This window comes from Knufia obscura (genome assembly GCF_036327395.1).
Source record: "Knufia obscura strain CCFEE 5817 isolate CBS 148926 chromosome Unknown scaffold_7, whole genome shotgun sequence".
Classification (NCBI taxonomy): Eukaryota; Fungi; Ascomycota; class Eurotiomycetes; order Chaetothyriales; family Trichomeriaceae; genus Knufia; species Knufia obscura.
In genome coordinates, this window is record NW_027042693.1 from 723,569 (window position 1) to 751,048 (window position 27,480).

Sequence of the window (27,480 nt, forward strand, 5' to 3'; positions counted from 1 at the left end):
GGAACGGCAGGCACGACCACGACCTCTCGCTACTGTACTTCGCTTAGTGCAGACACGCTGTTCATTCAACCTTTTCGAATTTGTTTGCTACTATCGTCGTTACCATTGCCGCTGTTATGAATGCTTTTCAGGTAAACGACTCTCAGTTCGAGCTTCGTCGTTCAGCTGTTACCAAAAGTGTGCCTCAGGCTTAAGTGCCTTAACATCACTTAGCGTGCTCCTTTTCCATTCTCGAGCACAAGATTCGTGAAAGGGGTCGACCCTGGGCCAAAAATAATTGGCTGCCCGCTCGGTGTGAGTGAACACATGCATTGCTCGACACCTGAAGTGACCACCTCACCCATCTCAAACGCAGCCGGTGCTTCTCCCTTTCCATGCATAACCTGTAATTCTAATAGGCACTTGCCTTGTTATAACCATAGCACCTTTTCGTCTTCTTACGACCTCTGCTCTACCTACACGACATTTGTGTGAACACTCTCACACTGCCAACTTAGCCAAACGTGGCCTAAATCTCAATTCGTCCTACCATTGACCATTTACCCTTCACCTCGTCGAATACTCCAACATCTCAATTGAAATCTGCTGGTTATTTGCTTGATATCTGGCAGCGCTTCTTTTAGCCAACATGGCTACTTCCAACTACGGCGCCGTGGCGACTGGCGCACAGTCAGATGAGGCTGAAATGCGAAGGAGAAATGTTCAGAACTACCAGAACGCGAATGGTGGTCAAGTCTACAAGCTCGAGGCAGAAGACAAGAAGAAGCTGAGAAAGAAGGTAAGAACGGCAGGAGTGAATTACACAGGCAGTAGCTGACCTGCACAGGATCCCGGCTTCCTCGAAACCCTCGATGAATACGAGTTTATCATTGCGCCCATAATATTTCTCATTCTCGCTCTCGGCACAAGGCTGTGGAAGATTGGACTTTCACCCATTGTGACTTGGGATGAAGCACAGTAAGGACTTTGGGCATACTGCTGAGAAACCTAGCTAACAACACTAGTTTTGGCAAATTCGGCTCACACTACCTGAAACGAGAATTCTACTTCGATGTACACCCTCCCCTGGGAAAGATGCTGGTCGGCTTGTCAGGATACCTTGCTGGTTACAATGGTTCCTTCGAATTCAAGTCTGGCGACACCTACCCTCCCGAGGTCAACTACACCTTCATGAGAGTCTTCAATGCTCTTTTTGGCACAGTCATTGTTCCATTCGCATACTGGGTTGCGCGGGATCTTGGCTTCAGCCGACCAGCTGTCTGGTTCTGCGCCCTTGCTGTTCTCTGCGAAAACTCGTACGCTACCATTTCTCGATTCATCCTCCTCGATTCGATGCTGCTCTGTTTCACATTCACAACAACTCTTTGCTGGGCAAGATTCCATACACTGCGAAACAAGAGCTGGACTGTTGAATGGTTCGTCTGGCTGTTCTTGACTGGAATCAGCATTGGCTGCGTCTGCTCTGTCAAATGGGTTGGTCTATTCGTCACGGCTTTGGTCGGTCTGTACACTGCCCACGATTTGTGGAACAAGTTTGGTGACCAAAAGATGCCAGTGGTTGAGCTTGGTGCACATCTGGCGGTCAGAGTTGTTGGCCTCATCGTCATCCCTCTGATTGTCTACATGTTCAGCTTCTACCTGCACTTCCTCATCCTCGAGAACTCCGGTCCTGGCGATGCCCAGATGTCGTCTCTCTTCCAAGCCAACCTCCGAGGCACAGAAGTTGGCAAGGATTCACCACTCGAAATTGCATATGGTTCGAGAGCAACGATCAAAAACATGGGATATGGCGGTGGTCTTCTGCACTCCCACGTCCAGACATATCCTGAAGGTAGCCAGCAGCAGCAGGTTACTTGTTACCACCACAAAGATGCCAACAACGACTGGTTCTTCTACCCAAACCGAAGCGAGCCAACCTTCGACCCAGAAGCTCCGTTGCAGTTCGTCCGAGACGGCAGCGTCCTCCGCTTCCTCCACGCTCAAACTGGCCGAAACTTGCACTCGCACTCAGTCGCCGCTCCAGTCACAAAGGCCGATCATGAAGTTTCATGCTACGGCAATGTCACAGTGGGCGACACAAAAGACCATTGGAAGATTGAAGTTGTTAGCGACGCTGCAGGCTCTGACCGTTCACGCATCCGAACTTTGACTACAGCTTTCCGTCTCAAACATGTCGATCTCAACTGCTACCTGAGAGCTGGTAATGTGAACCTGCCACAATGGGGTTTCAAGCAGATTGAGACAACTTGTGTGAAGCAGAATAACCCACGAGACGTCTACACCCATTGGAATGTTGAGTCCCACACCAACGAGAAGCGTAAGTACCCTCAATTTCTGCTGCGCCTAGGCTAATATATTCCAGTTCCGCCCGGCAACGCTAAGATGTACCGATCCCCCTTCCTTCGAGACTTCCTCCACCTCAACGTTGCGATGATGACTTCCAACAATGCCCTTGTTCCCGACCCGGACAAGCAAGACGATCTTGCCTCGGCCTTCTGGCAATGGCCAATTCTACACGTCGGTTTACGAATGTGCAGCTGGGAAGATCACATCACAAAATATTTCCTCCTCGGTAACCCACTTGTCTACTGGGGCAGTACTGCATCCATTGGCGTTGTTGCTCTCATTGTGGCATGGTACGGAGTCAGATGGCAGCGAGGCTACAGCGAGCTTCAGTTCAAAGATATGGAACACATCATGTACAGCGGTGTCTACCCTGTAATCGGCTGGTTCTTCCATTATTTCCCATTCATCCTGATGGGACGAGTCACCTACGTGCATCACTACTATCCGGCGCTGTTCTTTGCGATACTGGCGATGGTATTCTCGGTGGATTGGTTGACACAGAGGATGAGCAAGGCGGTGAGGTGGGGAGTATACGGCACGTTATATGCTGCAACCATTGGGTTGTTCATTTTGTTCAGCCCGATTGTATTCGGTATGCAAGGAAGCAATCACCAATACTCATATCTGAGATGGTTCGACACATGGAGGATATCTGATGTGTAAGAGATGTATGAACATGATGGGAGTTTGGGAGGGAAATTGAACACATCCGCCAATGCAGAGGCGTCCATGCCTGCATGAGTAGGGTTGAGTCGACCCAGAGTTGGTGTGTCTGGGCGACGCCTTCTGAAATGTTATACTAGAGCTAATAGCTACGGCTAATGAAACGCAAAAGCTTAGAACGTCTCACACACCTCTTTATCAGCGTATGAAGCGCAGCCTGTTGCTTCCAGCGCAGGAAAGACCGATATTCTCTTGCGGTTCGTTTATTGCCAGTTGCCAACGAGCCTGAAGTCTCAGGCAGGAGTTCGCATCCCGAAGTTGCTTAGTCTGCGGGATAACCTCTGACTTCCAGCCGTCTATCCTTGAGCTCAAGCTCAAGCTGACTTGACGGCGTTGTGATTGTCTATACTCTACCTGTGAAAGCAAATGCACATCATCATGGCTGCACTTGTACATCCTGTACTCGTGCCTACACGCTGTCACTTGTCGCGGTGCTACAGCGCGACAAATTCGACAGCTAGTCTAGCCCATCGCACCTTCCGAAGCTTAACACATTTTGTGTCCTGGTTCCTTCTACCCAGGATGTTATGTTTGATCGACTGCTCATAGATCCTCTGCTGGAGATTCAATGTCTTTTGAAGGGCCAGAAAAAGTCTCTGCCCATGCGTCCATCTAGAACGACTTCAGCAAAAATGGCGTCGTATCCCACGCGAACAGGGTCCTATGCCAACCGAGCACTGCTGACAGTAGAGGTTACCAACAGGTCCAACTTGGCCCAATATTGAGGTCTCACACTCGAGTTTACGGATACTGTATTCATTGAACAAGAGCGTCCTCCTTCACGAGCTGGACAAAGTGTACCATGGCAGCCAATTTTATTCTTATGAGGTAACAAAGATATCTGCACGATGTGAGAAGGCATAGGCTCAAAGAACAACAACAAGAAGCTCCGCTTCTACAGCACAATACTGCTTTGTCTCAGGTAAGCGCCCGATTCTATTTCAAGCTCAATGAGCCCGCGAAGGATTCCTTACTCGTCTCGTCGCAATCCATCGTCGAGCAGCCCATAACCGCTCCCTTTAACGTTTGCAACAGCCCGCACCCAACAACAACACCATGATTCCAATTCCCACCGAAAACGACGGCGAAATTTGCGGTATCTGTCGAAGCTGGCTTCCAGAATACCCAGATTACCAATACTACGGCGATAACGCCGATCTAGAAACCCCAGGCTGCTGCCCCTGGCTTCCTTGCTGCGCTCAGAACGTCCACGGCGCCTGTCTCGTCAAAGAATTGGTCAGGCAGTGTCCTGACTATGTCTTCGACCGCAGCCAGAACCACGGCTAGCTCGAGGTGAGATGTCCATTCTGTGGTGATGAGATTGATCCGGGGCTGGCGTGTGAGGCGGTGTGTACGCCTGTTTTCTGGTACATGAGCAATATGAGTGGGGTTTATGTTCAGGCGTTCACGATGGGGGAGTTCGATGTTGCGCCTTGGGTTGAAGAGGAAGAAGAGGAAGAGGTTGGTGATGTAGAGAGTTCGACTGGGACGGAGACGGAAATGTCACTGATACTTGAGCTGCCGTCTGTGCCGTCTCATATTCCTGGCCAGGTCGAGAAAGAGGTTAGATGTGATTGGGCGTTTACTGGCGACGCATTCGACGATGAGGTTCGCTTTGAGGAGGTGGACTAAGTAGAGCAACCCTGATGGGGCGGCTTAGCCGTTGATCTCATGTACAGGACCAGAATGTGGTCGCGGCGTTTTGTAGATTGATATTTCACCTTGCCCGCTCGATTTAAGTTACTATCAATGCTTTACTTTTTTGCATGAAGTTGTTCCTCGAATCCTTTCGTTCAAGGACGGGCTCTGGTGCTCGAGTAGATCTCCCAAGTTTCTTGGGTCCATGTTACTGTCAGAACAACTCATACCATCCCTGTTAAGGGAACGAGGAGTTATCGGTAAGCTTGGCTGTCTGAGATATAAAGAGCACTCGTTCAACGCGCAGACTCTTTGCAGATTCACGAATATGAGATCTTCCACGCAACCTATGCACCACATGTAACGACAGATTGAGCACAAAATGATCTACAGTCACCGACATAAAGTTTTAACGATCCATGCTTACGTCACCAAAACTGAGTATCTTTACACCGTTGTAACTCCCTTACCTAGGTATTAACTAATTATTTTTATTACAGTTTACTAGTAAATATCATAACACTGTACTACTGTACATCAGCTAAATTATTATAGATATAGGCGTGATGGTGTGACAGCGAAGCTAAGAGAGAAGGTAGTATAATTTATACTTCAAGCACTAATTAAGCACGAATTTTCGAGTGATCGTTTTTAGTTAAATATACCTCTCTTAGTGTACAATCTACGGGGATACTTTCCTGTAACAATCTGTTCTTCTTCGCCTTCTCTATCTGTATATATGATAGTATAGATAAGTCGTCGCCTAAGAAATGTTACTAGCGAGTCCTGAAGTTCGCTAATTATGGTGAGGTAAGCATGGATCGTTAAAACTTTATGTCGGGGACTGTAATAGTGGTGGGCAACTCCACGCCACGCGCCAAATTTCGAGGCTTCTGTCTTTGACAAATGTCGATACCAGTCTACTGCTACTACTGCTGCTGCACCACCACTACCAATCTATATTATCTATAGTGACTGTAGCTAGCTAACGGCTACCTTCTATCACTACTCTATACACGTCTGAATGACGAAGACGTTATAGTTAGTTCTAAGCTATAGCTAAGAATCGGAGTAGTTACACCACGGCGAAGTAAAGTTTACTTAGTGCTTAAAGGACCACCGTAGACGAGAAAGCTACTATCTATCTTACCATCAACGATGTAACCAAATAGTATGAACTTTTCATGAAGTAGGTAATAGAGACTGTAGAGCTAGAGAGGAGCTATTATCATCAGCTTAGGTTTTATACACATCTGGCGTTGATCAACTATTGCAGCCAGACCCTAGATTCGACATTTGTCTTCGACAAAAGACATCAAAGTTGGCGCGTGTCGGGAAGTTGCTCGCCAGTACTGTAACTGCTCTTCCACACTCGCTTGTCTTCCATTACGCCCTTTGAGTCTCATGACAATTGACGTATCCTTAGGACAATTACAATCAATGCAATAACGCCCGAGGCTACGCCCTACGACCTTGCAACCACGCCGTCAGCCGCCAGCTGCTACTAAAGGAACCGATGCCTCGTATACCCTGAACACATTTGTCTCTCGACATATTCATTGTGCTCTTAGATCTCACACATATGTACACGTACCAAGACTCGAGGTTTGACTCACAATGGCCGTCATAACCAAATCCTACCCGTCCTTATCCCTAGTCTCTGACCCGGGCTTATCCGCGCACACCCCGGAGATCAACGCTCTGATTAACAACGCCTATAAATCACAGGACCGATCCAGCTACGGTGCTCAACCCTTTCTGCCTGGGCGGAGAATACACAGTCGTGATCAATTGGCGAGTGAGCTGGGCGGGGAGGGGATGGTGGCTGTTGCGTTTGCGGCTAATGATGATGCTGATGTTAATATTCGCATTGGGAAAGGCGGTGAGGTATTCCAGGTGCCTGAGACGGAAGTTGACGTCGAGCCCAAAAGTGCAGATATCCGCCGGTCTCACCCAGTAGCCATAGCGTGCATCAAGCCCTGGAAGGGAAGAGCCATCGATCTATGGCGAGCAGCGCAGACCAATCCGTCGGGATCCGACTTCGACAATAGGGCCGTCGAGGAAGTTGCTGTATCAACTTCACGCTCAGACACCGACTCGTCTCCAAAGAAGCTATCTCTCGACGAACACATCAAACCGGCCACCGGCATCACAACAATCACCCAAGACTGGGAAGTCTGCATCTGCGCCTCAATCAATGATCCACGCTACCGTGGACAGGGTCTAGTCACGCAATGCATTGATGTCCTGATGCAGGAGTTGCTGAAACGGATTCATGGCACTGCCACTGCCGCTGGTCCTACCACGATCTCTCTGTGGGCGACTGCGCTCGAGGGCGTTGGAAATGTGGAGTATTGGACGCGACGCGGCTTTGTTAGACAGGGCGTGGCCGAAGATGCACCTGTGGGGTTATGGGGCGCGATTAGACCCTTTAGGGTGGGGACGTTGAGGAAGGTTGTTGTGTTGCCTGTGTGTGGTGAAGGGAGGTAAGCTGAGATCTGCTTGCGATGGTGAGGTTCTGGGGGCAGTTATGCGTGGTACACTATACAGCCTACGATTTGATATCACAAGTCTTGCTTCATCTTGGACGTCGAAGTCACCTCTCATCTCGGGAGCGGTCATCCTGTGAGCTAGTGCACAACCCGCCGCCTGTGGACGATTCGGCGGCAAGGGTGGCAATGCACTCGCATGCACAACACTCAACCGCTCTATTCCGAAGACCCATGCCCTGCTGATCACGACCGCCATGGGTCAGAAACTATCCGCGGTGCACACGACGGGTACAGCTCGCATGCGAACTGAACCCGATGTTTTCCTGGAAACGATCCAAAACGTCTTAGTATGAAGGACCGACGGCGAGTCCGACCTGGCCAGTAGACCTCTCCAGTTAGGAGCTGCGGATTTGGTCGCTCTGGTCAAGTGTAAGCGGGTACACCGCGAGCGATGAGATGGTACGGTCGGTATTGTGATATCTTCATGTCGAGCTCGTGAATCGGTGAGCTCGTAGATCGCCACGTCAAATGTTCATCTGCTGCACCCCCTGCCTACTTTGCTGAGAAGACGCGGAGAAGGTGCAGCTCAAGCATGGAAGGCACGAACCACTGATCGTGCCTGCCTTCCATTACTGTGCCTCAAGAGGAAGGTGTGTCCCACGGTTTATGGTAGGAACGACACGTCAATCGCACCTGCTTGCTATTGCGAAGTGACTTAAGGAAGCCGCGTTCCACGCATCGTAGCAGGAACGATACGCTGATCGTACCTACCTACGACATGTCCTAGAGGCGGCATGCACGACTAACAACAAAGGAAGGCGTGGGAGGAAGCCGTGACTACAGTAGTGCAAGGAAAGCGCAGTACCCAGGTCGCACCTTCTTGCTATACTCGAGGTTGTTGGGGGATTACGAGGAAGCCGGTCGTGCCTTCGCGGCATCAGATCCTTTCTTTGTACCCTCCCCGCTGGATCTAGAGGACGATCGTGTGGGCTCAACTATGCACAATGCCTTCGGAAGAGGGAGTGGAGCATAAGAGGGAAGAGGAGAAGAACTTGTGTGAGCTGTTCACGGGCGAGGTCGGTGTGTGATGAGAGCACACAGCGACTTGTGAATCTTATTAGTAAGACATCATTGTGAACTTGTAAGCTTGCTGACAGTGAGCATCTGCCTCCACCACTGATTTCGCGTGTTGGCGAGTCATGTAGAACAGCACTCAGGCGCGTCGGACGGCTAATAGCTGCACCGGTATTCTTGAAAAAGTGGGAAAACCACTACGAAGACCGATGGGTAGCACCGATGAGGCCACTTGCATCATAACAGCTGATGAAAGCGCAACAGTGTACCGGCTGGCTCCACCGCCTAGAAGATATTCCCCTTCGTCTGAGTCCCCCTCTCCCTCTCCAACTTCTTAACATTAATGTTCTTCCACAGATAAATCGAAGCCAAACAAAGCGGTATGAACGCCGCTCCAGCGATGACCATCCTCCTTTGCACATACCCATATGCACCCACAATCGCATCACGCTCTGGCGTCCCATCAGCGTACGATAACTGCGTAATGAGACTGGCGAAGATGGTAGCACTCTGGGCCTTGCTCTCTTCTGGGAGTCGTTCATACAGTTGCGCGGGGAGGATGTTGTTCCACAAGGCACCGGCGATGGCGTTGCCAACTGAGGCGCCGATAGAGCCGAACATTCCCCAGATGGCCGTGACGGCGGCAATTTCTTGGTGTGAGACGGGTGCCATGACGGCGAGGTTGCCGCAGGTGGCGAAGATGCCGCTGCCGAGACCGTTTAGGATTTGTGTCATGACTAGGATGCCGACGTGGGTGTTGGGTTGTCGGAATGGGATTAGAAGGGCGGTGCCGAGGAGGATGATTGGTACGCCAGAGTATGCGACCCATTTAAAATTTCCAGTGTAACGAATCAGCCTAGGAGAGATGTCAGTTATCTTGCGGGTGTGTTGTGTGGGCTCACTGCTTGATGCACTTACAAGCCGATGAAAGGGGTAAATATTGCTGAAGTCAGGGAGAAAGAGTTGAGCACGTAACCGGAAGTGGTTATGCTTAATCTGTGCACGACTTGAAGGTAGGAGCTGAAGTAGGCGTTCCAGGCGCTAAAATGAGGTATTAGCTTCACATCAATCGACATAAAGGATCTGCGAGCAACTCACAAGATGGAGATGAACATGACACCATAGAGCAGACAAGACCCGATAATGGTCCGCTCAGTGAGGTAGTGCCAATTTAGGAATTGTACTGGAGAAAAGTATCTTTCCCAGACGTAAAAGGCAGGTATGCAGAGCACACCGAGTACCTCCATGGCAATGATGTATCCACTTGCCCATCCCTTAGGCGCATAACTGGCGATACTGAAGGGGAGGAGAATCATGGAGAACGCCGCTGTGATTAGAATGATGCCGACCACTAAGGATGAGCAATGATTAGCATTACACCCTTGATATACGAGAGGAAGGGAACACATACCGTCGAGCTCGATGAAGTAGTGTCCAATAGACTGCCACCAGGTGCGGTGAGACACTTTCTTCTCTACTGCGCCAGACTTGAAGGCATTGCGCTGCTGCCAGATCATGACCACAATGACCGGAATACACGATCCCACCATCATGATAGCAAAGGCACCGTAACCCCATCGCCAGCTGACCTGGTTGTAGAAAAGGTCCGCAATTCTTGGCCCGGCGAAAGTGCTGGCGATTGTCGGGGTGCCGTTGATACCGAACATGATCATCCGGTTCCTCAACGAGGTCATATCGGCCAACATGACATCAATGACATACAAGATACCGAGATGTCCGACCCAGTAGAGAGTGTATGCAGCGAAATAAGTCTCTATGTTTTGGCAGGTGGCTTTCATGATCACGCCAACGACAAGCACGACGAGCATGACCATGAACCCTTCAACCCGACCCCAGATATCGATGACCTTGGCAAGTGGGAGTTTCGAGGAACCACCGAGGATGGTCGCGATGACGCTAACGCTAGGTGACAGGCCGTGTCTGTTGAATGTAGACGTGACATAAGGATTCAAAGCGCCATCAACGGATGTGAGGAGCTGGTCGATAAAGGAGACTAGGTAGAGTCTGTCAAGGAGACATTAGTCTTCCGCACACAGGCTCCAACAGCTCAACCTTTGGGGGCGGCTAGTGATACTCACAGCACAAACATAAGCACCATCGTCTGCTTGGACCAGACCGAGGTGATGGCTCTGACACGCCGGACACCACCCTGGTATTGTATAGGATCGTGTTCCAAATCATGCTTCGAGATATTCTCCGAGGAATGCTCATTCGTGTCGTGCGGACGCGGTCTGTCTTCGTTCGTCTCGATGGAGGTCATGGCGGCCATAGCGGGCTTCTCGCTCAAATGCGGCATGTCAGCTGTGATGGTTGCCATGGCACGAGATTATTGACTGGACCCGCCGACCCAGAATGATTCGAAGGTAATGGTGTCGCAGAAGCCACGTGGGAGCGTGAATGAAAAGAGCGAACATCGAGCTCTAAGTACGAGAGACTGGAAGACGAGGACCCCATCATAGCTTCATAGAAGCCAAGAGGAGAATAACCGATGTCGCCTATATTACCTCCAGCTCCTGTGCTATCGCTCGTGGCATGATCCATACCAAGTAGCTATCGGAGACCTTCCGGCATATCAAGCCAATCATATCCTTACCTACAAGAGGTGGGAAGAGGCCTGACATTAGCGAGCGCCGGTTCGAGGACTAAATGCCGGATCAGTAGAGATCATCTCATCTGATAAGATCTTGGCAGACAAATTTTCTTCTGCCAAGCGAAATCCATGAGAGTAACCCAAGCCGCGATGCAGGGACCGAGGGACTTGCAGCGCTGTCCGGCGGAAGACAAAGTCTTGGCCTTTCTGATCAGATAAAGCGAGATCAACAATCTGATGGAAATTTTCCTTACCTGGCTGGCATGCTGTTCAGCTATGACCCCGTTCACTGCATCTGTGCCCACTTTAAGAAGCTAGGCCACGGGTCAATCATGCAGAGTATGGACGATTGCGATCGAGAAGCGAAAGAGCTGGACACCTATCTTGTTTTGCCACCTGTGAGTTGTTCGCCGTCCAGGAACACTCTTCTGGTCGTTATAGGTTAATCGTGGAGCGGCGGCTGCGGAGGCAAATTTTTGATGCAAGTAGGAGCAGCATCAGTGTGATCTATCGTTCGACGCTTGCAAGAACGAAGGCTGCCAAGAAGAGCTGAACCTGGAACAGTTGCTGAATTATGTCGTAAATGCCCGCCAGATCAAGCAGAAGCCGATCCAGAGTATCGTAGGTCAACGGCACAGCGACCACGATACTTTGCTGATGTACAAGTATTTACTCCGCACTAGCTGTGTATAGAAGTTCTGGGCTGAATCATCGAGTAGGAAGGAGCTAGTCGCATGGCACTAAGCTAGTTTGAGTCTAGCGCGACGCGTCGATCGCTTCAGCTCAGCAGAACGCGTCTCCCAGTTTCGAGCGTATGCGGTCCGAGTGTGGTTTCCGTATGGCGACAGTCTCCCCCAAGAGGCTCGATGTGCATTGTGGATAACAGTTCGTCCGCCGAGCTTGCTCTTCGGCAAGGACGGTCGAATTTCTATATTCGCAATTCAAAATCTAATAAACTGAATAGCTTTCCTCGAACAGTCGATCCGTCCGGGATACTGTGTCATAGAAGGGCCGCAAGCACAACATGAGAAGACAAACACCGCAATACCCTCCTCTTCGGGAGTACCGTATGTATACCGGTAGCCAAATCCGGATCTCAGTGATAACTCATCTAGCAGCCCACTGCAACACGGGACTACGACTTCCCAATATGCAACTTTTGCATCAATCTCCTCGCCTTACTCTCCTCCGTCGGTCTCGCCGCTTGCTCCTTCTCCTTCTCCCCACTCTTCTTCGCCCCAAAATCAAGCAAAGCCAGCATCTCCTTTACCGGCCTATCCTCCAGACTCCCCAACTTCTCCCTCGCCGCAAGTTGCTCCCGTTCCACCATCTCCGTGTCCTGCAACCTCATGCCAATCACTGCATCCTTTAGGATAATGCCCATCCCGGGCGCGGATACGAGCTCGCCTATGTCGATGCCGTCGAAGACTGATAATAGGTTCATACCGGGGATACGTGTAAGCGACTGATCAATTGGGTTTGGAGTATCGGAGGAAGGCGACGATTCCATGGTCTTTTTGATGCCAGGGAAGTCCTCCATGCTTAGTCCCTTGATCGCACCTTCCTTTAGGCTCTTCTCGATGTTCTTGCTTAATCGCTCGGAGAAGCTCTGGTGTGCGCCCGTTGCACCAATCGTGACGAGGTCATGGGCTGTCGTGCCGCCGACTCTGTTCGGATTGGCGTATGCCGCTGTGAAGGCTGGAACGTGGGAATGGGCGATCTGTTCCGCCTCTTCGCCGAGTTTGGCGGCCATATGCGAGCGGTCGAGGCGTGAGAGGAATGACGCGTAATTTTGAGGAGATTGTTTGGCTTTACTTGTGCACCATTCAAGGACTTCGGCGACCATAAGAGCTTGGATTTCGGTGTCTTTGGAGTAATTGAAGGGGTGGTGGAGGGTAGCGAGGATAGAGCTGAGCGCCGGTTTGGGATCAATCGTAGAGCCTGGTTGCCAGATCTCGACAATCTTCTTGATTGTGAGAGTAGTGATTTTGGATGCTACAAGGCCTGCAGGATTGTCAGCGGAGGGGCATGATCATGCTGAGGTACTCACCTGCTAGCTCGTTTAAGTCATGATCGTAATGATCCTTGCACAGCTGTGAGTGCGTCGGATCTGTAGCGGTAGAGTTGTCACCGAAGATACTCTCTTCACCTTTCTGCAACCGGATCTGCTGATCCTTCCTTAACAAATGCTCAGATTGCTGGTGAAGAGCCCCTCCAATGTCCTTCAATACTGGACCTAGAAACACGCCAATGACCATATAAATTAGCTTATCGAGTGCTGTGGAGATTGCAGCAATAGCATTCGCCACCGCATCCACGGTCAGATGATCGTACACCCACCGCACAATCTTGTCTCGAATCCGGAAGAAGGGCTGTACCTGTTCCCAGAGTAGAGTCGGAGTTTTGTTCAGCTTGCCCCAATCTGCTGGCTTTTGTGTCGCCGCTTTACTGATGCTCGTGATGTTGTCCACAAAGTCATTCCCTCCAATTCCGCTCAGAAGGGCCACTAAGGCTTTCGAAGCACCTGAGATCGAGTCCTCAGGGCCCTTCATACGCATTTGTAGACCTGGCAGACTCAACGCGGAGATCTTGTCATCAACCTCTCCGAGCAGACTTTGATACAAGTCAAGCGCGCCGAACGTTCCTGTTACTAATGGGGCGACTAGCCCTCGCTGGGTTCTGACTCTAGCGGCACCACCAGTGAATGCGAAAACGTTCATCATCGCACTCGACTCCGGTATGCCTTCGCCCATCTGAGAACCAAGCATCTGGATGCAAAGCTCCAGCCAATTCGAGTGCGCAACGAAATCCTCCAACGTATGAAGTGCAGCCCCAAGATGTGTATAAGCTTCAGGGTCCCTTGCTCGTCCACAAGCGATCGCCGCCACAAGCTGTTTCTCAATGTAGTCCAAACTGGTATCATTGACGCCCGTAAAGTCCTGGTTAGCAACATAATTCTTCATAGCAGTGCCGCTCTGAACAGCTAATTCCTCCGGCGAAACCTGAAGCCTTAGCTGCTTGTGAAGACCATCCCCACCACCTTCATATCCCTTCGGATTATCGATGTGCTCCTCTGGCCTATAACATCCCAGTCTCTCCGGAGTAACTTCGAACTCCCCAGTCGAGTATCCGAATTGAATGTGTGCGAAGATTGCCACGACTGCTCGAAGGATAGGTTCCGGCACCACTTCGATGGCCTTACGGTCAATCAATTGGCTGAAGTCCCGCAGCCAGTTGCCAAAGTATATCTGCCGGACAAGCGTCGAGTGTACATGCTTGAGGAAGTATACGCTCATGAGAATGTCGCCATGACGGTAGTTTGTCCCTTGCTGACTGGATCCTCGAGCAACGTATCCAGCCCCGAAGGCATCAACTGGGCAGGCGAAGGCGATGATGACTACTGCTAGCAGCACAATGCTAAACGAGCTGCACATTGGTAACAGCAACGCCATGCTCGATTGGTATGGAATGAGGATGTGGTGGAGGTTCTTGACAGAATGATGTTGTGTTCGCGGGCAAATACTCACACGTACTCATCTCTGGGGGAATCTGCGAGGGCCATATCCTTGAGCCTGCCCACGAACCGTGCCGTTCGAGACAAGCATTTTCGCGAACAGTTTCTTGGATGGGACAGCCGATGACGAATTCCAGCTCGTAGTCTACTGTAGTGCGGGCGTCGCAATCATGCAGGAGACTGGCATGTGCAATGCAGGTCTAGATCTGCCCCGCAAAGCAGATTTGACACGAAAATGACGCGAAAAACAGGGGCATGCGTTACGCGTTTCAAGCTATCCTATTGCAGCAGCTAAAAGCATCTTTTCGGGTGAGGGAAAGGAGGTAGGTACTGTAGTTTGACTTGTTAGATCCATTGTACTCACACTATACACACTCGAAGATCACTTATTCAGAATGTTCATAAACCATAAATACTTTGTACTTGAACCACATCGTCAACCAAATGTACACACCATCATGATCATGTCTCCTCTAAAGTCCATGACCATGCTCATGCCTCTTATGCCTCGCCATATGCCTCCTCACCATATTAACATCCACATCCTCCTGCACCTCAACCGACCTCACCATCGGCGGCGGCAGGGACACAGGCGCAGGAGCAACCGTCGCCTCCGGCACGCTCCTCTCATAGTTGTTAGCCCACTTGCCTCGAGGAGGACCATGCCAGTTGTTGCCGCCCCAACTCCAGCTCCGTGTGTGATCGCCGCCCCATGATGCATCTCCACCTGGTACAGTTTGCGTGACTGAGGCCGTGCTCGTGGTGAACGTTGTTGTTGGGCCAGCTTCGCTCGAGTACATAGGCGGCACATATGGCACACTCGATGCCTTTCCTGTTGGGACAGCGCTGCCTGGGGCTGAGGACCACCCGGTTGGTCCGACGGGTGGCACACCGGTACCTGTGCTGACTGGTGGTCGGCTGGCAGTGGGAATAGCACTTGATCCTGGTTTGCTTGATACCGGAGCTGTGCCGTTGCCGCTAGCACCGCCAGTGTATACCTTCAGACTGTTGACGGTCCAGAAGGCGTCCTTGAAAGCCTCGGGGTTGTTCTGGACGTACTCGTTGCAGGTTGCGGCTTTGCTCGAGCATGTCGCGTCTGTCGACCATACCTGTCCTGCCCAGTCACCGCAGAATGTTGTGTCGAATACTATTTGCTGATTCTTGAAGGCCGATTCAATGTCGCAGGATGTGCTGTGGAAGGCAGCGAGTGGTGTGCCCCAGGCGGAAGGGTTGGGCGAGTTCTCCATATCAGCAGGAATGCTACCTCGTGGGAAGTACCATGTCCTGATAACATCTGATGTCCACTCGGTAGCATAGACACCGCCTTGGTTGGCATTGAGACCATTACCGTAGTTGGCTGTGTCAGATGTGGCGATCGAGCAGCCGGCGTTCTTGGATTGGCCTTGGGCATTGATGTCGCAGTTGGGAGTGGATACTGATCCCGAGAACAACGCGGCGGCATTGGATGAGCCGGTGTTGGGTGAAGTTTCCGCGATCGAGCATCCTGGTCCTGTATGCAGAGTGATGGCATTGTGCTGTTGTGTGTTGACACCTTCGATAATGTCTATCTCGCCGGAGGACGGCCAGTCAGGCCCTACTGTCCAGAATGCTGGCCAGACACCGCAAGCCTGGCCAGGCATGTGTTCCAGGTCGAGGATGATCAAGGCCTGGTTGTACATAGCCTTGGAAGTTAAACGGACGGACTTTCGTCCTCGACCGGAAGCGACATTCGTCGCGTCAACGCCCATGTAGGCTTGGCCGTTATTTGTATTGATAAGTCCAGCAGACTGTGCTGCTGATTGTGCTATGTAGTCGACATAGCCGTGCGTCGGGTCTTCGTCCTGAAATCATGTTAGCTTCGCGTCAGTGGACAGGATTGACATATATTGCTTACCGTGAAGAAATCGAACATGGAAAAGAAGTTGCTTCCGCTATAATCATCTTTCAGAGTATAAGCCGCCAAGGAAGAATTGAACAGCCCAAAAAGGGCAGCAAATGCTGTAAGCTTCGAATATGCCTGCATATTGAAAGTTGAGTCTTGATAACAGCAAACAACGAATGAAGGAGTGACTGGGTATATGAAAGGAATGGAACGCTGCACAGCAGCTATAAACACGAACAAAGACCTCGACGACGGTTGTATCAGCAATGAAGGAACAAAGAGAGAGCAAGGCCACGGGGTGTGCAAGCCATTATTATATCGAGTCCCGTTGTGAAGGGGTGTGCCTTCATAGCCGGGGTGTCAGAAGCGCCATCAGGGCGGGTGGGTAGACGTGCAGCTGGATCCGGTATCGTGCAGGGTGGAGGATGTTCTTGGGAGGTCGACTTCAAACAAAGCGTCCATGCTGAACACAGTCCTTTGTCTATCAACGTGGCGACAAAAATATGTCTGGATGTCCCAAACATGTGATGGAAGGATCCAATAATGGGATTCGTATTGATCCCAAGAGATAACTGAGAGGGGGTATGACCGGGGACCAGGGTATAACAGTGTTTGAAGTCATGGGTTTGAGAGGGTCGAGATCGCGGGAGTTTGAGATCCAAACCTTCGGCGGATGCAGTGGACCTCAACTGACTTTGGTCGATGATATGAATCGCTTGAGTACGTTGACACATCCATGCGGTTGGTATCGTACATGATGGTCGAGATCCACGTTGTGCGTCTCGTGAGCATGAAGATGGTCTCTCGATTTGGGCGGCAAGGCCATTCTCTGCACATTCGTCACATGCGCAAAGATGGAAAGGGCGACTACTTGTCGCATTAACGCAGGGGCACATGATCGATGCTGAATCGTGGATAAGAAGCAAGTCAAGAGAGGCAGGAGTATCCAAGTCTGTATCAGACGCGCCAAGGGGCACTCCAAATACGGTCAAGCGCCGGGCCTAAGCCCATGGTGTGACAAGATTGTCATCCAATCATATTAGAGAATGGGGCCAGAACCGGCTGCTGGTGCCGATGACCTTGAGCATATCTAGCGCCATGAGAACTTACATGAAGGAACCAGTCGCTCTGCGCACCATCACGAATCTTGTGCTACGTCCGGGTTGTTATACCATCGCAGCATGCCAAATCTCGGGATTCCATTGACAGTTCCTCGTGCTCGGAACCCGGGTCATCTGGTTTTCTGCCCTTGGGAGAACTCGGGATCTACACAAAGAGCTTTTTGTCTCTATCAGATGCATTGCAGATGTAACAGACACTTCTACACAACAGCTCGGTCACGAGTTCTCCTTCATCCTCCCACACCTCGCACAAGTCCACCATTCAGCCTCCATGAAATTCCCACACCCACCACATTTCCACCCGACTGGACCACGACTGATCTTCTCTACTCGTTCGTTGTTAAATCGTTGTATGCTGTCGTAGGCACTACTCTTTGGTTTAAGTGCATTGGGCGTCTCGCGCTGTTTCGTTCTTGATGAAGTATTGTGCGACTGGTCAAGAATTGATGCGGATATGCTATCTGGTCTTTGTATGCCGCAAGCATCGCAGGAGAGGTAGGAGAGCGGGTTGACCAAGGTGCAGATCTCACATGTCCAGGTCTCGATCGGAGGTTGGGTTTCTGGCTGCAGAACTGGGGTTACTGGCGGTTTTGGTGCTCGGCTGGGCTCTGGTGCTGCTGGTTTCGAAGGGGCTCTTGGCTGCGATGCTGTTGGCGTCGGTCTGGCACCTGGCTGCGGTCGCGGCGGATCTGATGGTCGTCCTTGTATAGGTATTGTAAGTGTTGGGTTCTGCTTCTGCTTGAGAATCTCCTTCTCGATCTCCTGTTGCTGCTCAACCAGAGACTTGACTTTTCCTTGTGCACCTCTGCCCCTTGATCCTGCTGGGTTCTCAGCAGTAGGTGGACTATAGTAATTACCAAACTTCTCCCTTTCCTCCTCCTGTATCAAGTCAATATAAGCCTGCATCATGGTATTCTCATTCTCGTCCTCGGGTCCCGACTGAGTCGTCGTCACTTGTGCGCCCTTCCTAGCATCGTCACGAACGACTCTATCGCCCGCCGCCGTCCCACTAGCACACCCCCTCTCAATACGCAACCTCCTCTCCACCGCATCCGCAATAACCTGCCGTGGATCCTGACCTCGCACAATCCCCATCCCGCCAAGCCTCTGCCCACTCCCTTTCGCCCGCTCCGCAGCCAGCCGCCTCTGCTCCGCCGCTTGCCTCGCCAATCTCGACGCCTCATGAAGCGGTAACCTCCGCCCACCAACCTGCTGACCACGACCAAGGAACCCCTCCCCTGTATACCCCTTCAGCGCCAACGCCTGCTGTTCGTCCCGAAGCTGGTCCCAAAGAGCATGAAACTGCGCGTTGTGAGGACCAATCACATTGTGGCAGAGTTCATGCAGCATCGTGTCTAGGACTTGTTCAAATGGTAAGAACTGGTTAGAGTCGCCAGGGTACCGTAACCGTAGCTGGATCTTCTGGCCACCATTGATGTTCAGGCCGAGAAGGTTTGTCTGGTCGGGGTAGAACTCTGCTAGTGTGCCGACGTGCCAGCCACGCTGTCGCATTATGGGCTTGACCATGCTGCCGATCTTGCGGAGGGAGAAGAGGGCTTCTTCACCGCGTGGGTAGTTTGTCAAATGCTGGTATTGAGTGATGAGCGCATCCAGCTCCGTGTTTGGAGGCCGCCGCGCCATATTGCCTGGTTGGTGAAGCGGATTGTATTAGCTTTCTGCTTTGTCGTAGGGCCTGTAAGTTGCAGGATAGGATGCTGTCGACGTGAATGGTGGCAATAGGAAGGAGCACGTTAGCGGAGGTCGTGGGCTGACGCGACGCCCTTGCGATCGCTGATAGCGCTTTCTCAATGTAATCGCAACGCCAGACGCCGAAAGTGCTAGAAAGTCGTGGCGTTCAGTCTTGCTTACAATTCACTCGAGTCAACGAAGCACACTGACGCCTCGCACTAGTTGCTGGGTTGATGCCTGACGGCCTGCGTAGAGTGAAGCACTGCGTGTCCGTGGATACTGGGGAAACATGTCGAATTGATTATCTACCATTTTCATGCTAAACGCTTCAGTAAAGGTTAAATAGTATAACCTGTCCTGGCGTTAATTATTCAGTATGCAGGCCCTCCAGAACCAAGTTCAACGTTTCGCTCAGAACACGACCATCCCATCACTCTGTAAGGACAATTGGCACACCATAAACAACAACAGCCGCACCGCAAAGATACCTCAATACGCAAGCCTGCCTACCCTCTTGCACAGCTTCGATCAATGTTTTGCTGCTTTCATGCTTGTCCTTCTGGACCTGCACCTCCTTGGACTTTTCTTTAGTCTTTCGGCCCTTTTTTTTCAAGCCTTCTTTCACACGATCGTCGTCCTTGTCGACCAATCCCCACTCACTGATCGTCTTCAAAGCCACACGATCAATCTCGCGATCCGTTACGTCCCATAAACATCCAACGACAGCAGGACTGTTCCCAAGCATGTAATACCTCGGCATGCCTGTGCTCTCAAACGCACCGTGTTCCGTCATTTTCGCCGAGGAACAACCAAAGAGAAAGGTGACCGCACTTTTGGGCAGTGATCGAATGTTTCGACCACGGATGTACTGTGCGCCTGAGCCGTGGCCGAAATACAGGAGGATGTCAGATGCGCTGAGGAGTGAGGAGAATTGTGACTCGGTCGGTGATGTATTGATCAGTGACGTATATCGTTGTGCAGGAAGATTCGAAGAGAGTATTGGTTCAAAGAGTGACTGTGTCGAAGTGAGGTCGCCGGATGGATTGATGATGGAGCAAGCCTTGACCGTAGATCTCGATATAGCGAGGGTATCGCCGCGTCCCTGTTGTACGCGCATATCAGAGAGGCGGTCAAAGATAGAGCCCAGCGAGGGCATTCTCGAAACCGGATGATCGATCAGACAGGGTAGCGACTCCCACGGGAAGCACTCGAGCTCCTTGTCAAGGACCAGGATTGTATGACGAGCAGGCTGCGGTTGTGCCTTATGGCATGCTCGTAGAGCGTCAATAACATCGACGAGCATCGCGTCCCAGTCAATCTCATCGTACGCATTTCGCTCACCACTTAACTGTAGGATATCCACAACGAAGTAGAGTAGGTCGATGATGGCGTCGTCAAGATCAATTTCATCCGAGCTGCCAAGCCCAAGGAAGATCTCGAGAATATGGTCGTGTATTTCGACGCTCTCATCCGCAGAGTTGCCGCTCTTTTGTCTCGAAGGCAGATGGTTGCCAAGAGACCGATTCAATGCTTCACCAAACCGCCTTACTTGGTTTTGACCATGTGCATTAGGTGACAAGATCCCTTTAAAGCCACCAAGCCAGAAGGATTCAATGTTTGACAACAGCACCTCCAGCCTCCTGTCCAGTTTCTCGCGATCTGCATGCCATTGGGCTCGAATGGTTCTGTCGGCAGTACCTCGTACATCATGTGACGACGAATTTGCTTCTTCGATAATGTGCCGCATTTCGGTTCGAGCATCATCGAACACAAAGTCGTCGCTTCCATCCCCTTCATTGCTTCTGCGGAGAGGAATTCGAATCAGGAACGGTGACCTTCCTGAAATGATCTTGGACACAAGCAGCTCATCGTTGTCTTCTGCCAACGTGAGGGAGATGACAGACCAATATGAAGGCAGGTCGTCAAGGTGTCCAGCCGAAATCGCTTGTTGTTTGGCAGTCATTGCTGAGGACAATGTTGGCCACATGGACAAAGATGACCTGGATTGAGTGGCACTTTCTGCGAGCGCGACCATTCTTTCCCTGTCGAGCGCATCGTCTTTCGGTTGCGACGCTTTGAGCACAAGCTCGGTTGATGAGGTCGCGAACGGCTGGTTCATGGTCGTCAGAAGCAGAGATATTCTCGCCTCCATCTTCACAAGTGCATGGACCATATCCGTCGGGCAATGCTGATGTCGTTGCGTGAGTAACGTGTTGACCATCTTGTGAGCTGACTGCAACAACTGTACTATGTCAGGGAGACCACCGGCCGAGCCGGAGCCTCCCAGCACCTTGGCAGAGCTATCATTGACCTTATCACCGACGCCCTGAAGGAAGGAGACTCGTCCATTGCGTACTCTCGAAACGTACTTCGAGGGGAGAGCCACTGCACTTTCGGTGAGAACAGACTGCATTGAATCTGCGCAAAGCTTCTGCCATGCTTCGGACAAGCTCGATCTGGCGGCCGCGAAGATTTCTTGTACAAGTACACATTGTGACGTATACGATCTCAGGGTATACGTTTCACAAGATGTGTTGTGGTCGAAGTCTTCGTCTGATGCTGCAAGCATAAGTAGCAACGCTTTTCGTCGATCTTCGTTGTGCATTTGATTGAAGCTGAAGCAGGATGTATCGTTGCACGGTATGTTGTTGTCCTTCGCCCCTAGAGACGGGTTGTCAGAAGGCTTCTTCTGATGTTTGACAGGGCCATTGGCGAGTTTGGCTTTGGCTGGCCCACGTCGTGCCTTGTTTACCGGTCTGGTTTCTCTTTGCTTCACGGGGTTCTCATTGATACTCGCTTCACTGCCTGACACCATCACCAATGGACGCACTTTCTGCACGCAGTGACGTGCAGCCTCAACGTCTCCAAGCGCGAGGTAGGCTTCGGAACACAAAAGTATGTCATCAATCACGGGCACAGAACATGTATCTTTAAGCGACGTCGAATTAGTAGCAAGCAACTGCATTGCGTCGCTTTCTCTTCCCGACTTGGCATAGAGTATAGCGAGAGCAGGTACAGGGCTCATTGATGGATGAGGACAAGATATTGGGGACACAACCTGTCTGAGCTGGTTGACATAGTGTAGAGCATCATCATATAGGCCCATGTGGGACATCATTGAAGATGCATGAGCAAGGCTCTGAAAATGCAGATCGAGATATGGCCAGTATCTGACTCCATGAGAGGAAGCGCCATTGGGGCCCTGTCGCGAGGTGATGTTGAGCTTTGAGAGACCTTCAGACAAGCTGACCATGGTCGAATCTTCTGGAGGAGTGTTGCTTTTCGGCTTACGCTTCTCCAATGCTGTCCATATCGAAATTGAAATTTTGGCTGCTTGTCGACCATAGTGGTTTGCAGCTGCCAGGTTACCAGTGCGAATAGCCAACTCGGAAGCAAGCAGAGCACCTTTAGCGATAACGCTATCCCGCTCGATCTGCTTGATGCTGCTGTGGTCGGCATCCTTAGGCCATACTTTTCGAAAGTACGTCTGTGCCTGTTCCAGATGGCTTTTGCAAGCGTCCGTTGCTGTCGTGTCTGAGGAGGCTAGGTGATATCTAGCTGAGACCAAGTGAAAGTCAAGAAAGGCGCGGTGATTTCTTTCGTCAGCTTCCAGCAGCTTGCTGGCATTCATCAATGAGGCCTTCGCCGCTCCTAAGTCATCAAGCCTTATTTGGCATTGTGCAAGGTTGGTGTAGCAATCAATCTGTTCGTCCTCGACATTAACAACTCCACATTGTATGATGTGGAGCCTCAGTTGAAGGCATATGACAGCATTCGTCTCCTCGTGCAATGCCATTGCATGGTCTGTACATGCTTTCAGAGTCGATAGCAGACACTCATGGTTGTCGACAACTTCATCGAGGTCAATCAAGCTCGAACAGTGTTCGATGGCTGACCGCAGACAAGACAGGCTTCCACTCTTGTTGCTTGTATTGGCCTTCCAGGTGATCATGTCGCGCTGTAAGCTAACTAGCGAAAGTAGGGTGGGCTCATACTGCTTCAGGAAAGCGTGCTCGTGGTTGTCGGTATGGCTTTGCACAGCTAACAACAACTCTGTACTCTTCATCATATCGTCGCCGTCAAGACCCAGAATTTTGAAAACATGGAAGGCAAAAGCAGAAGCAAACCTCAGGCGCCAGACGTAGTGCTGTGGAAGGTATGCAAGCTTCAACACAGATCGCGCTTGCTCGAAGAGAACTTCAAAAACCACTTTCTCTGGTCTTTTCCTGAGCCAATACAGTATTTGATGTTCGAGCAGAACAGCTCGGTGTATCTCTGGCAATGTTCCATCGTCATACAGATATTGGGTAAGAACCTCGATACTGTCGTCGCGGCTAAAGAGTGTGTTGTACGCGTGCAGCGCCCGGCCAAGCTGAGAAGCCAGAGACACAGAATCCGTCCACACCTTGCTACTCTGTTTGGACAAGGATGCTTCAACAGCATCAGCTAGTGCGCCACTTCTGATGTAGTGCGTGATGGCTTGTTCGAGCACCTGCTTGGCAGCGTTGGGTGCGTGTTCTACAAGATGCATACTTGCAAGCTTCTCGAGGCGTGGGCCAAGGGCTGCTTTGCCCAACTCCTCGCCTGGTATGCCCTCCAGGCAAGCGATCGACTTCTGCGCCAGATCAATGGCCGATGGCCCTTGCATGGTCACTCTTGGATTGAGGTGAGCACGCCAGAAGACGTTGGACTGTCTGATTCTCAACGAGTGTATCACGGTCGACTGGTCATCTTGGTCTGTGAGGCAGGACTCATTCTCGACCTCTTTCAGAACTGTGCTACAACCATCGAGTCTGTCCAGATACTCTTTGAGCACTGCATCTTCATTGTGGACCTCATACTTTTCAGCATCAACAATTGCCTCGACGGTTTTCAAGACTGCCAGGTACAACGATCGGCGTAGCTTGACTTCGTCGTGGCATACCTCGCGAAGCTGAGACGCGCAGAATCTCAGTATGGCAAACAACAGCCGCAGGCACGCCGTGTCGGAAGTTGATTCTTGGCCTTCCACTCTGGCCGTTGCGGTAATTGATAGTCTCTCAGAACAAAACTTGCGCAGTCGGACCACGCTTAGCAGATCATGAGAAGACAGGGCCGAATCCCCCTGGCTCGAACTCTCGAAGCTGCGGAGGATCTCGTCGATGAAGTTCAATGTGTTGACCTCAAGACCTGTCCCAGCAAGCTGAATTGTGGCTAGTCGACACTGGTAGAACAGTTTGTTGGATCCTAACGCCTGCCTGGACAGGTCTGCGAGACGATTCGCAGCTTCTTGGTGATCATAGTTTGCTTCTGCTAGCTGAGCAAGAAAGTCTGAGAGCTGGAGAGGCAGTTCTGTGTTGAAAGAGCACTCGTAGAGATGAGATTGCATTCTGTCAACCAGTTGCTTCGTCACTTCGTATCGAGTCTGGTTCTCCTGCATCTGTTTGTGCCAGAAATGTCTCAAGGCTCGGTCAAGCGGTGTCCACAAATCTTGCTCGAGGTCAATTTGCCGTTCCAGGATCTTCCATGATGATATCCTCACGACGAATGCCTCTCTATAAAGCGACAATGCTTGGCCTGCATTCTCGGATGAAGAGCCCTTGGTTTTTACAGCTATAGTGTAGAGCTTTGAGAGTGCCTGGGCAATTGTCCTCAAATCGTCGCCAGCCTTTTTCTTGTCAGTATGTCCCATTTGCTGACCAGTGCAGATGACGGCGGCTGGACTGCCTGCAGTGGCTATGCTTACAGCTCGCACGAAGTCGTTAGTAATGCATGCTGCACCTTGTAGGATTGCGAGTCGTAGAATCTGGCTTTGGAAGGTGCACACCGTCTCGAAGTCTTTGCGGAGCTCGAGACTACCGCTCAGAACCAACAGCTGTGGGAGTCCGAGCTGTGTGTTGTTTCGTCCACCAGTCGGCTTGTGGTTTTCATCTTTCCTACGCTTCCAGTATTGCTCGTATATCCTGGAAGCTGCCGCGACTGCCGCGTCTTTCATCTCCAAGCTGATCAACTTCTCCAGCAGAAGTATGGCTCCTTGTTCTCTCTTCCGTATCGAGTCTTCTGAATCTTTGCTAGTGTCCTCGGTCTGGCGCAGTACACCCAGAGCAGCGCAAGCGCAGTTTGCATGGGCGTCAAGATCAACTTCATCTTGTCCCCCAAGGCTTGTCTCTTGCTTTTCTGGACTTCGTTGGCTGTTGAGCTGGCGCTTCCTCACCACAGCAGACAGGACCTTCAGACTCTGATTGAAGCTGTTCATAGCAAGCTTCTTCTGTTCAGAAGAATCTTGCAGTGGCTCAGACGTGGCCCGCCCTTCCTTCACCGACAAAGTCTTGCCATTCTTCCTAGTGACGGGTACGGTCTTCGTTCCTCCCGTTTGTTTCGCGGTCGTACTTGCTAGAGGCGTCTTAGGTCTTCGTGCTTTCGTGGTGGTAGCCGTCGCTTCGGCTGGCACATCGAGGATAGCTCTTAACAAGCGCAAGTTCCGCGACACTTCCGACTCCTGAAGCTCATCTTTCTTAACTGCTGCTCTTTTGGTGGTAGGCGCGGTTGCGGTTTTCCCAGCTGCGGGCGTCTTTCTTGTCGTTGGCTTTGCGACAGCCATATCCCTGTTCCAACACTATTGACTGCTCAATACTGCTGATTGCGTACCCTTCATGCTGTATCCAAGCAGATTAGGTATTATGTAAACTTGGCTACACAGCAGGATGTAGACTTTCTAACTTGACCCATGTTGACGCTTCCCAATTAGGCAATCGCGACGGCTAAACTACGGCGGAATATAACTCGTGCTTTCCTTCGCATGTGCAAGTTCCGCAGCATCTGCCTACCATCACTTCTCACATCCAGCCCATGGCACCCAACAACAGATTATGACAACAATGCGCGCCAGCAAGACTGGCCTTCACTCCCTTCGTCATCAATTAAGACCCACATTCCCTCAACCACAACCATGCCTCACCCGCTCCATCTCCCGCCGCTCCCAAAGCACCCTCCTCAACAAAGCAGCACCACACCTCCCCCGTATCCTTCAACCCTCAATGTGGGAGAACATAATCCCCACCACATTTCGCTCTAGAACCCGCGAACTCCTCACCCCGAAGAAGGAGAAACCCACAAATCCAGCCACCTACTTCATCTGGATATACATCCTAATCGGCTCACAAGCTATCCGCATCATCCAGGTCAAGAACGACTACGCGACATATTCCCGGCGTGCTGAGCTTCAACTCGAGAAGTTGCGCGAGGTTGTACGCAAGTTACAGGCGGGCGAGGAAGTGGATGTAGAGAAGGTGCTGGGTACGGGTGTGCCAGAGGAGGAAGAGGCGTGGGAGCAGGCGTTGAGGGAGATTCAGGAGGAGGAGAGGGTGTGGAGCGAGGGCAAGGCGGCGAAGAGGGAGAGGAAGAGGTTGGCCAAGGAACAAGCTGAGAAGGAGGCGAGGGAAAGAGAAGATGCGAGTCCGGTCAATGTTGCGCCTCAGGACGCAAATGTGAAGATGACTGAGATTGAAGCTGCGCCAACCTCGTCTTCGAAGCCGCCTTATTCTGCGCCGGGCTTCTACTGATCCAGTTCGGTCATCATATGTGCCATCCATCGACAACGTGGCGGCTGAAGATTAAGTTCTGCAAACAAATGATCAAGAGATCGGTCCCTGAGTCAAATCAATAAGCGCACGCGGTACACGCCGAGACACGACTCCTGTGAACCGCCCAAGCGCTCGTCCCGAGGCGACTGCCAGTACTCGAAACGGTTGCAAATCCCAAGCAGTATCAGCCGCTCCAGCAACATCCTCCTTCCTTATGACTAGGTAAAGGCGCAACAAAATCGTTGTCATGCAGGTTTCACCCAGGCATGGCACATTCAGAGCTCAAGCCACGTGTACACCAGCAACAGCTCGTACCTCCGCTCCAGGAGTCGATCACCTACGAAGCCAAACTCACGGCTCCCCGGTGGACAGACGGAACTACACAGCAGACGCATCCGGGCCCACCCACACGTGTCGAGCAGATCAGAGTCGATCTAACCGGTAGAACAAGACCGCAACGCAACACAAACGAGGAGGAGGAGCAACCTACCCTATTCTCTCTTCCGAACACTAGCCCATGGTACACCCACGAGTCCCGCCTACTAAAGCCGAGTTGAATAAATCTAGCAGCCATGCTACTCGTAGAGCGTGGCTGCAAGAGATCGCTGACTGAAAACCCTTATCCACTCTCATCCGTGAGTTCGGAAGGCACAGAGTATCCGACCAGCTACGTCGTGTTACAGTAGCCGTACCAGCCCTCGTCACAGGCTACATGCCGATGATGAAGCAAGAATTCCATGCAGGATCAACAGATATACAGACACAAACACAGAGGAAACCGAACGAGAATGTAGATGCAAGAAGACTACTATGTCCGGTTGATTGCTC

The 27,480-nt window shown here is 51.3% G+C and overlaps 9 protein-coding genes across 9 annotated transcripts; 4 read left to right on the top strand and 5 right to left on the bottom strand.

The window, feature by feature from the left end:
* Positions 1–628: 628 nt before the first annotated feature.
* PMT2 (Protein O-mannosyltransferase 2) lies at positions 629–3,009 on the top strand (the record flags this gene model as incomplete). The annotated part of the gene is made up of 4 exons (XM_064874877.1): positions 629–778; positions 827–957; positions 1,005–2,317; positions 2,363–3,009. 4 exons carry the CDS (start codon positions 629–631, stop codon positions 3,007–3,009), a joined length of 2,241 nt encoding a protein of 746 aa, XP_064729277.1.
* A 1,440-nt stretch (positions 3,010–4,449) lies between these two features.
* Positions 4,450–4,701, top strand: PMZ80_006465 (uncharacterized protein; the record flags this gene model as incomplete). The annotated part of the gene is made up of 1 exon (XM_064874878.1): positions 4,450–4,701. The coding sequence occupies one exon, from the start codon at positions 4,450–4,452 to the stop codon at positions 4,699–4,701; it is 252 nt and encodes an 83-aa protein (XP_064729278.1).
* A 1,623-nt stretch (positions 4,702–6,324) lies between these two features.
* Positions 6,325–7,197, top strand: PMZ80_006466 (uncharacterized protein; the record flags this gene model as incomplete). The annotated part of the gene is made up of 1 exon (XM_064874879.1): positions 6,325–7,197. The coding sequence occupies one exon, from the start codon at positions 6,325–6,327 to the stop codon at positions 7,195–7,197; it is 873 nt and encodes a 290-aa protein (XP_064729279.1).
* Positions 7,198–8,558: 1,361 nt separating this feature from the next.
* On the bottom strand, positions 8,559–10,611 carry MFS1 (MFS sugar transporter; the record flags this gene model as incomplete). The annotated part of the gene is made up of 5 exons (XM_064874880.1): positions 8,559–9,129; positions 9,192–9,314; positions 9,372–9,624; positions 9,685–10,298; positions 10,373–10,611. The coding sequence occupies 5 exons, from the start codon at positions 10,609–10,611 to the stop codon at positions 8,559–8,561; spliced, it is 1,800 nt and encodes a 599-aa protein (XP_064729280.1).
* Positions 10,612–12,019: 1,408 nt separating this feature from the next.
* PMZ80_006468 (uncharacterized protein) lies at positions 12,020–14,336 on the bottom strand (the record flags this gene model as incomplete). Its single annotated transcript, XM_064874881.1, has 2 exons — positions 12,020–12,888; positions 12,935–14,336. The coding sequence occupies 2 exons, from the start codon at positions 14,334–14,336 to the stop codon at positions 12,020–12,022; spliced, it is 2,271 nt and encodes a 756-aa protein (XP_064729281.1).
* A 535-nt stretch (positions 14,337–14,871) lies between these two features.
* On the bottom strand, positions 14,872–16,421 carry PMZ80_006469 (uncharacterized protein; the record flags this gene model as incomplete). The annotated part of the gene is made up of 2 exons (XM_064874882.1): positions 14,872–16,239; positions 16,293–16,421. 2 exons carry the CDS (start codon positions 16,419–16,421, stop codon positions 14,872–14,874), a joined length of 1,497 nt encoding a protein of 498 aa, XP_064729282.1.
* A 1,196-nt stretch (positions 16,422–17,617) lies between these two features.
* Positions 17,618–19,042, bottom strand: PMZ80_006470 (uncharacterized protein; the record flags this gene model as incomplete). The annotated part of the gene is made up of 1 exon (XM_064874883.1): positions 17,618–19,042. One exon carries the CDS (start codon positions 19,040–19,042, stop codon positions 17,618–17,620), a length of 1,425 nt encoding a protein of 474 aa, XP_064729283.1.
* A 478-nt stretch (positions 19,043–19,520) lies between these two features.
* ESP1 (separin protein) lies at positions 19,521–25,670 on the bottom strand (the record flags this gene model as incomplete). The annotated part of the gene is made up of 1 exon (XM_064874884.1): positions 19,521–25,670. One exon carries the CDS (start codon positions 25,668–25,670, stop codon positions 19,521–19,523), a length of 6,150 nt encoding a protein of 2,049 aa, XP_064729284.1.
* A 436-nt stretch (positions 25,671–26,106) lies between these two features.
* Positions 26,107–26,631, top strand: PMZ80_006472 (uncharacterized protein; the record flags this gene model as incomplete). The annotated part of the gene is made up of 1 exon (XM_064874885.1): positions 26,107–26,631. One exon carries the CDS (start codon positions 26,107–26,109, stop codon positions 26,629–26,631), a length of 525 nt encoding a protein of 174 aa, XP_064729285.1.
* Between the last annotated feature and the right edge of the window lie 849 nt (positions 26,632–27,480).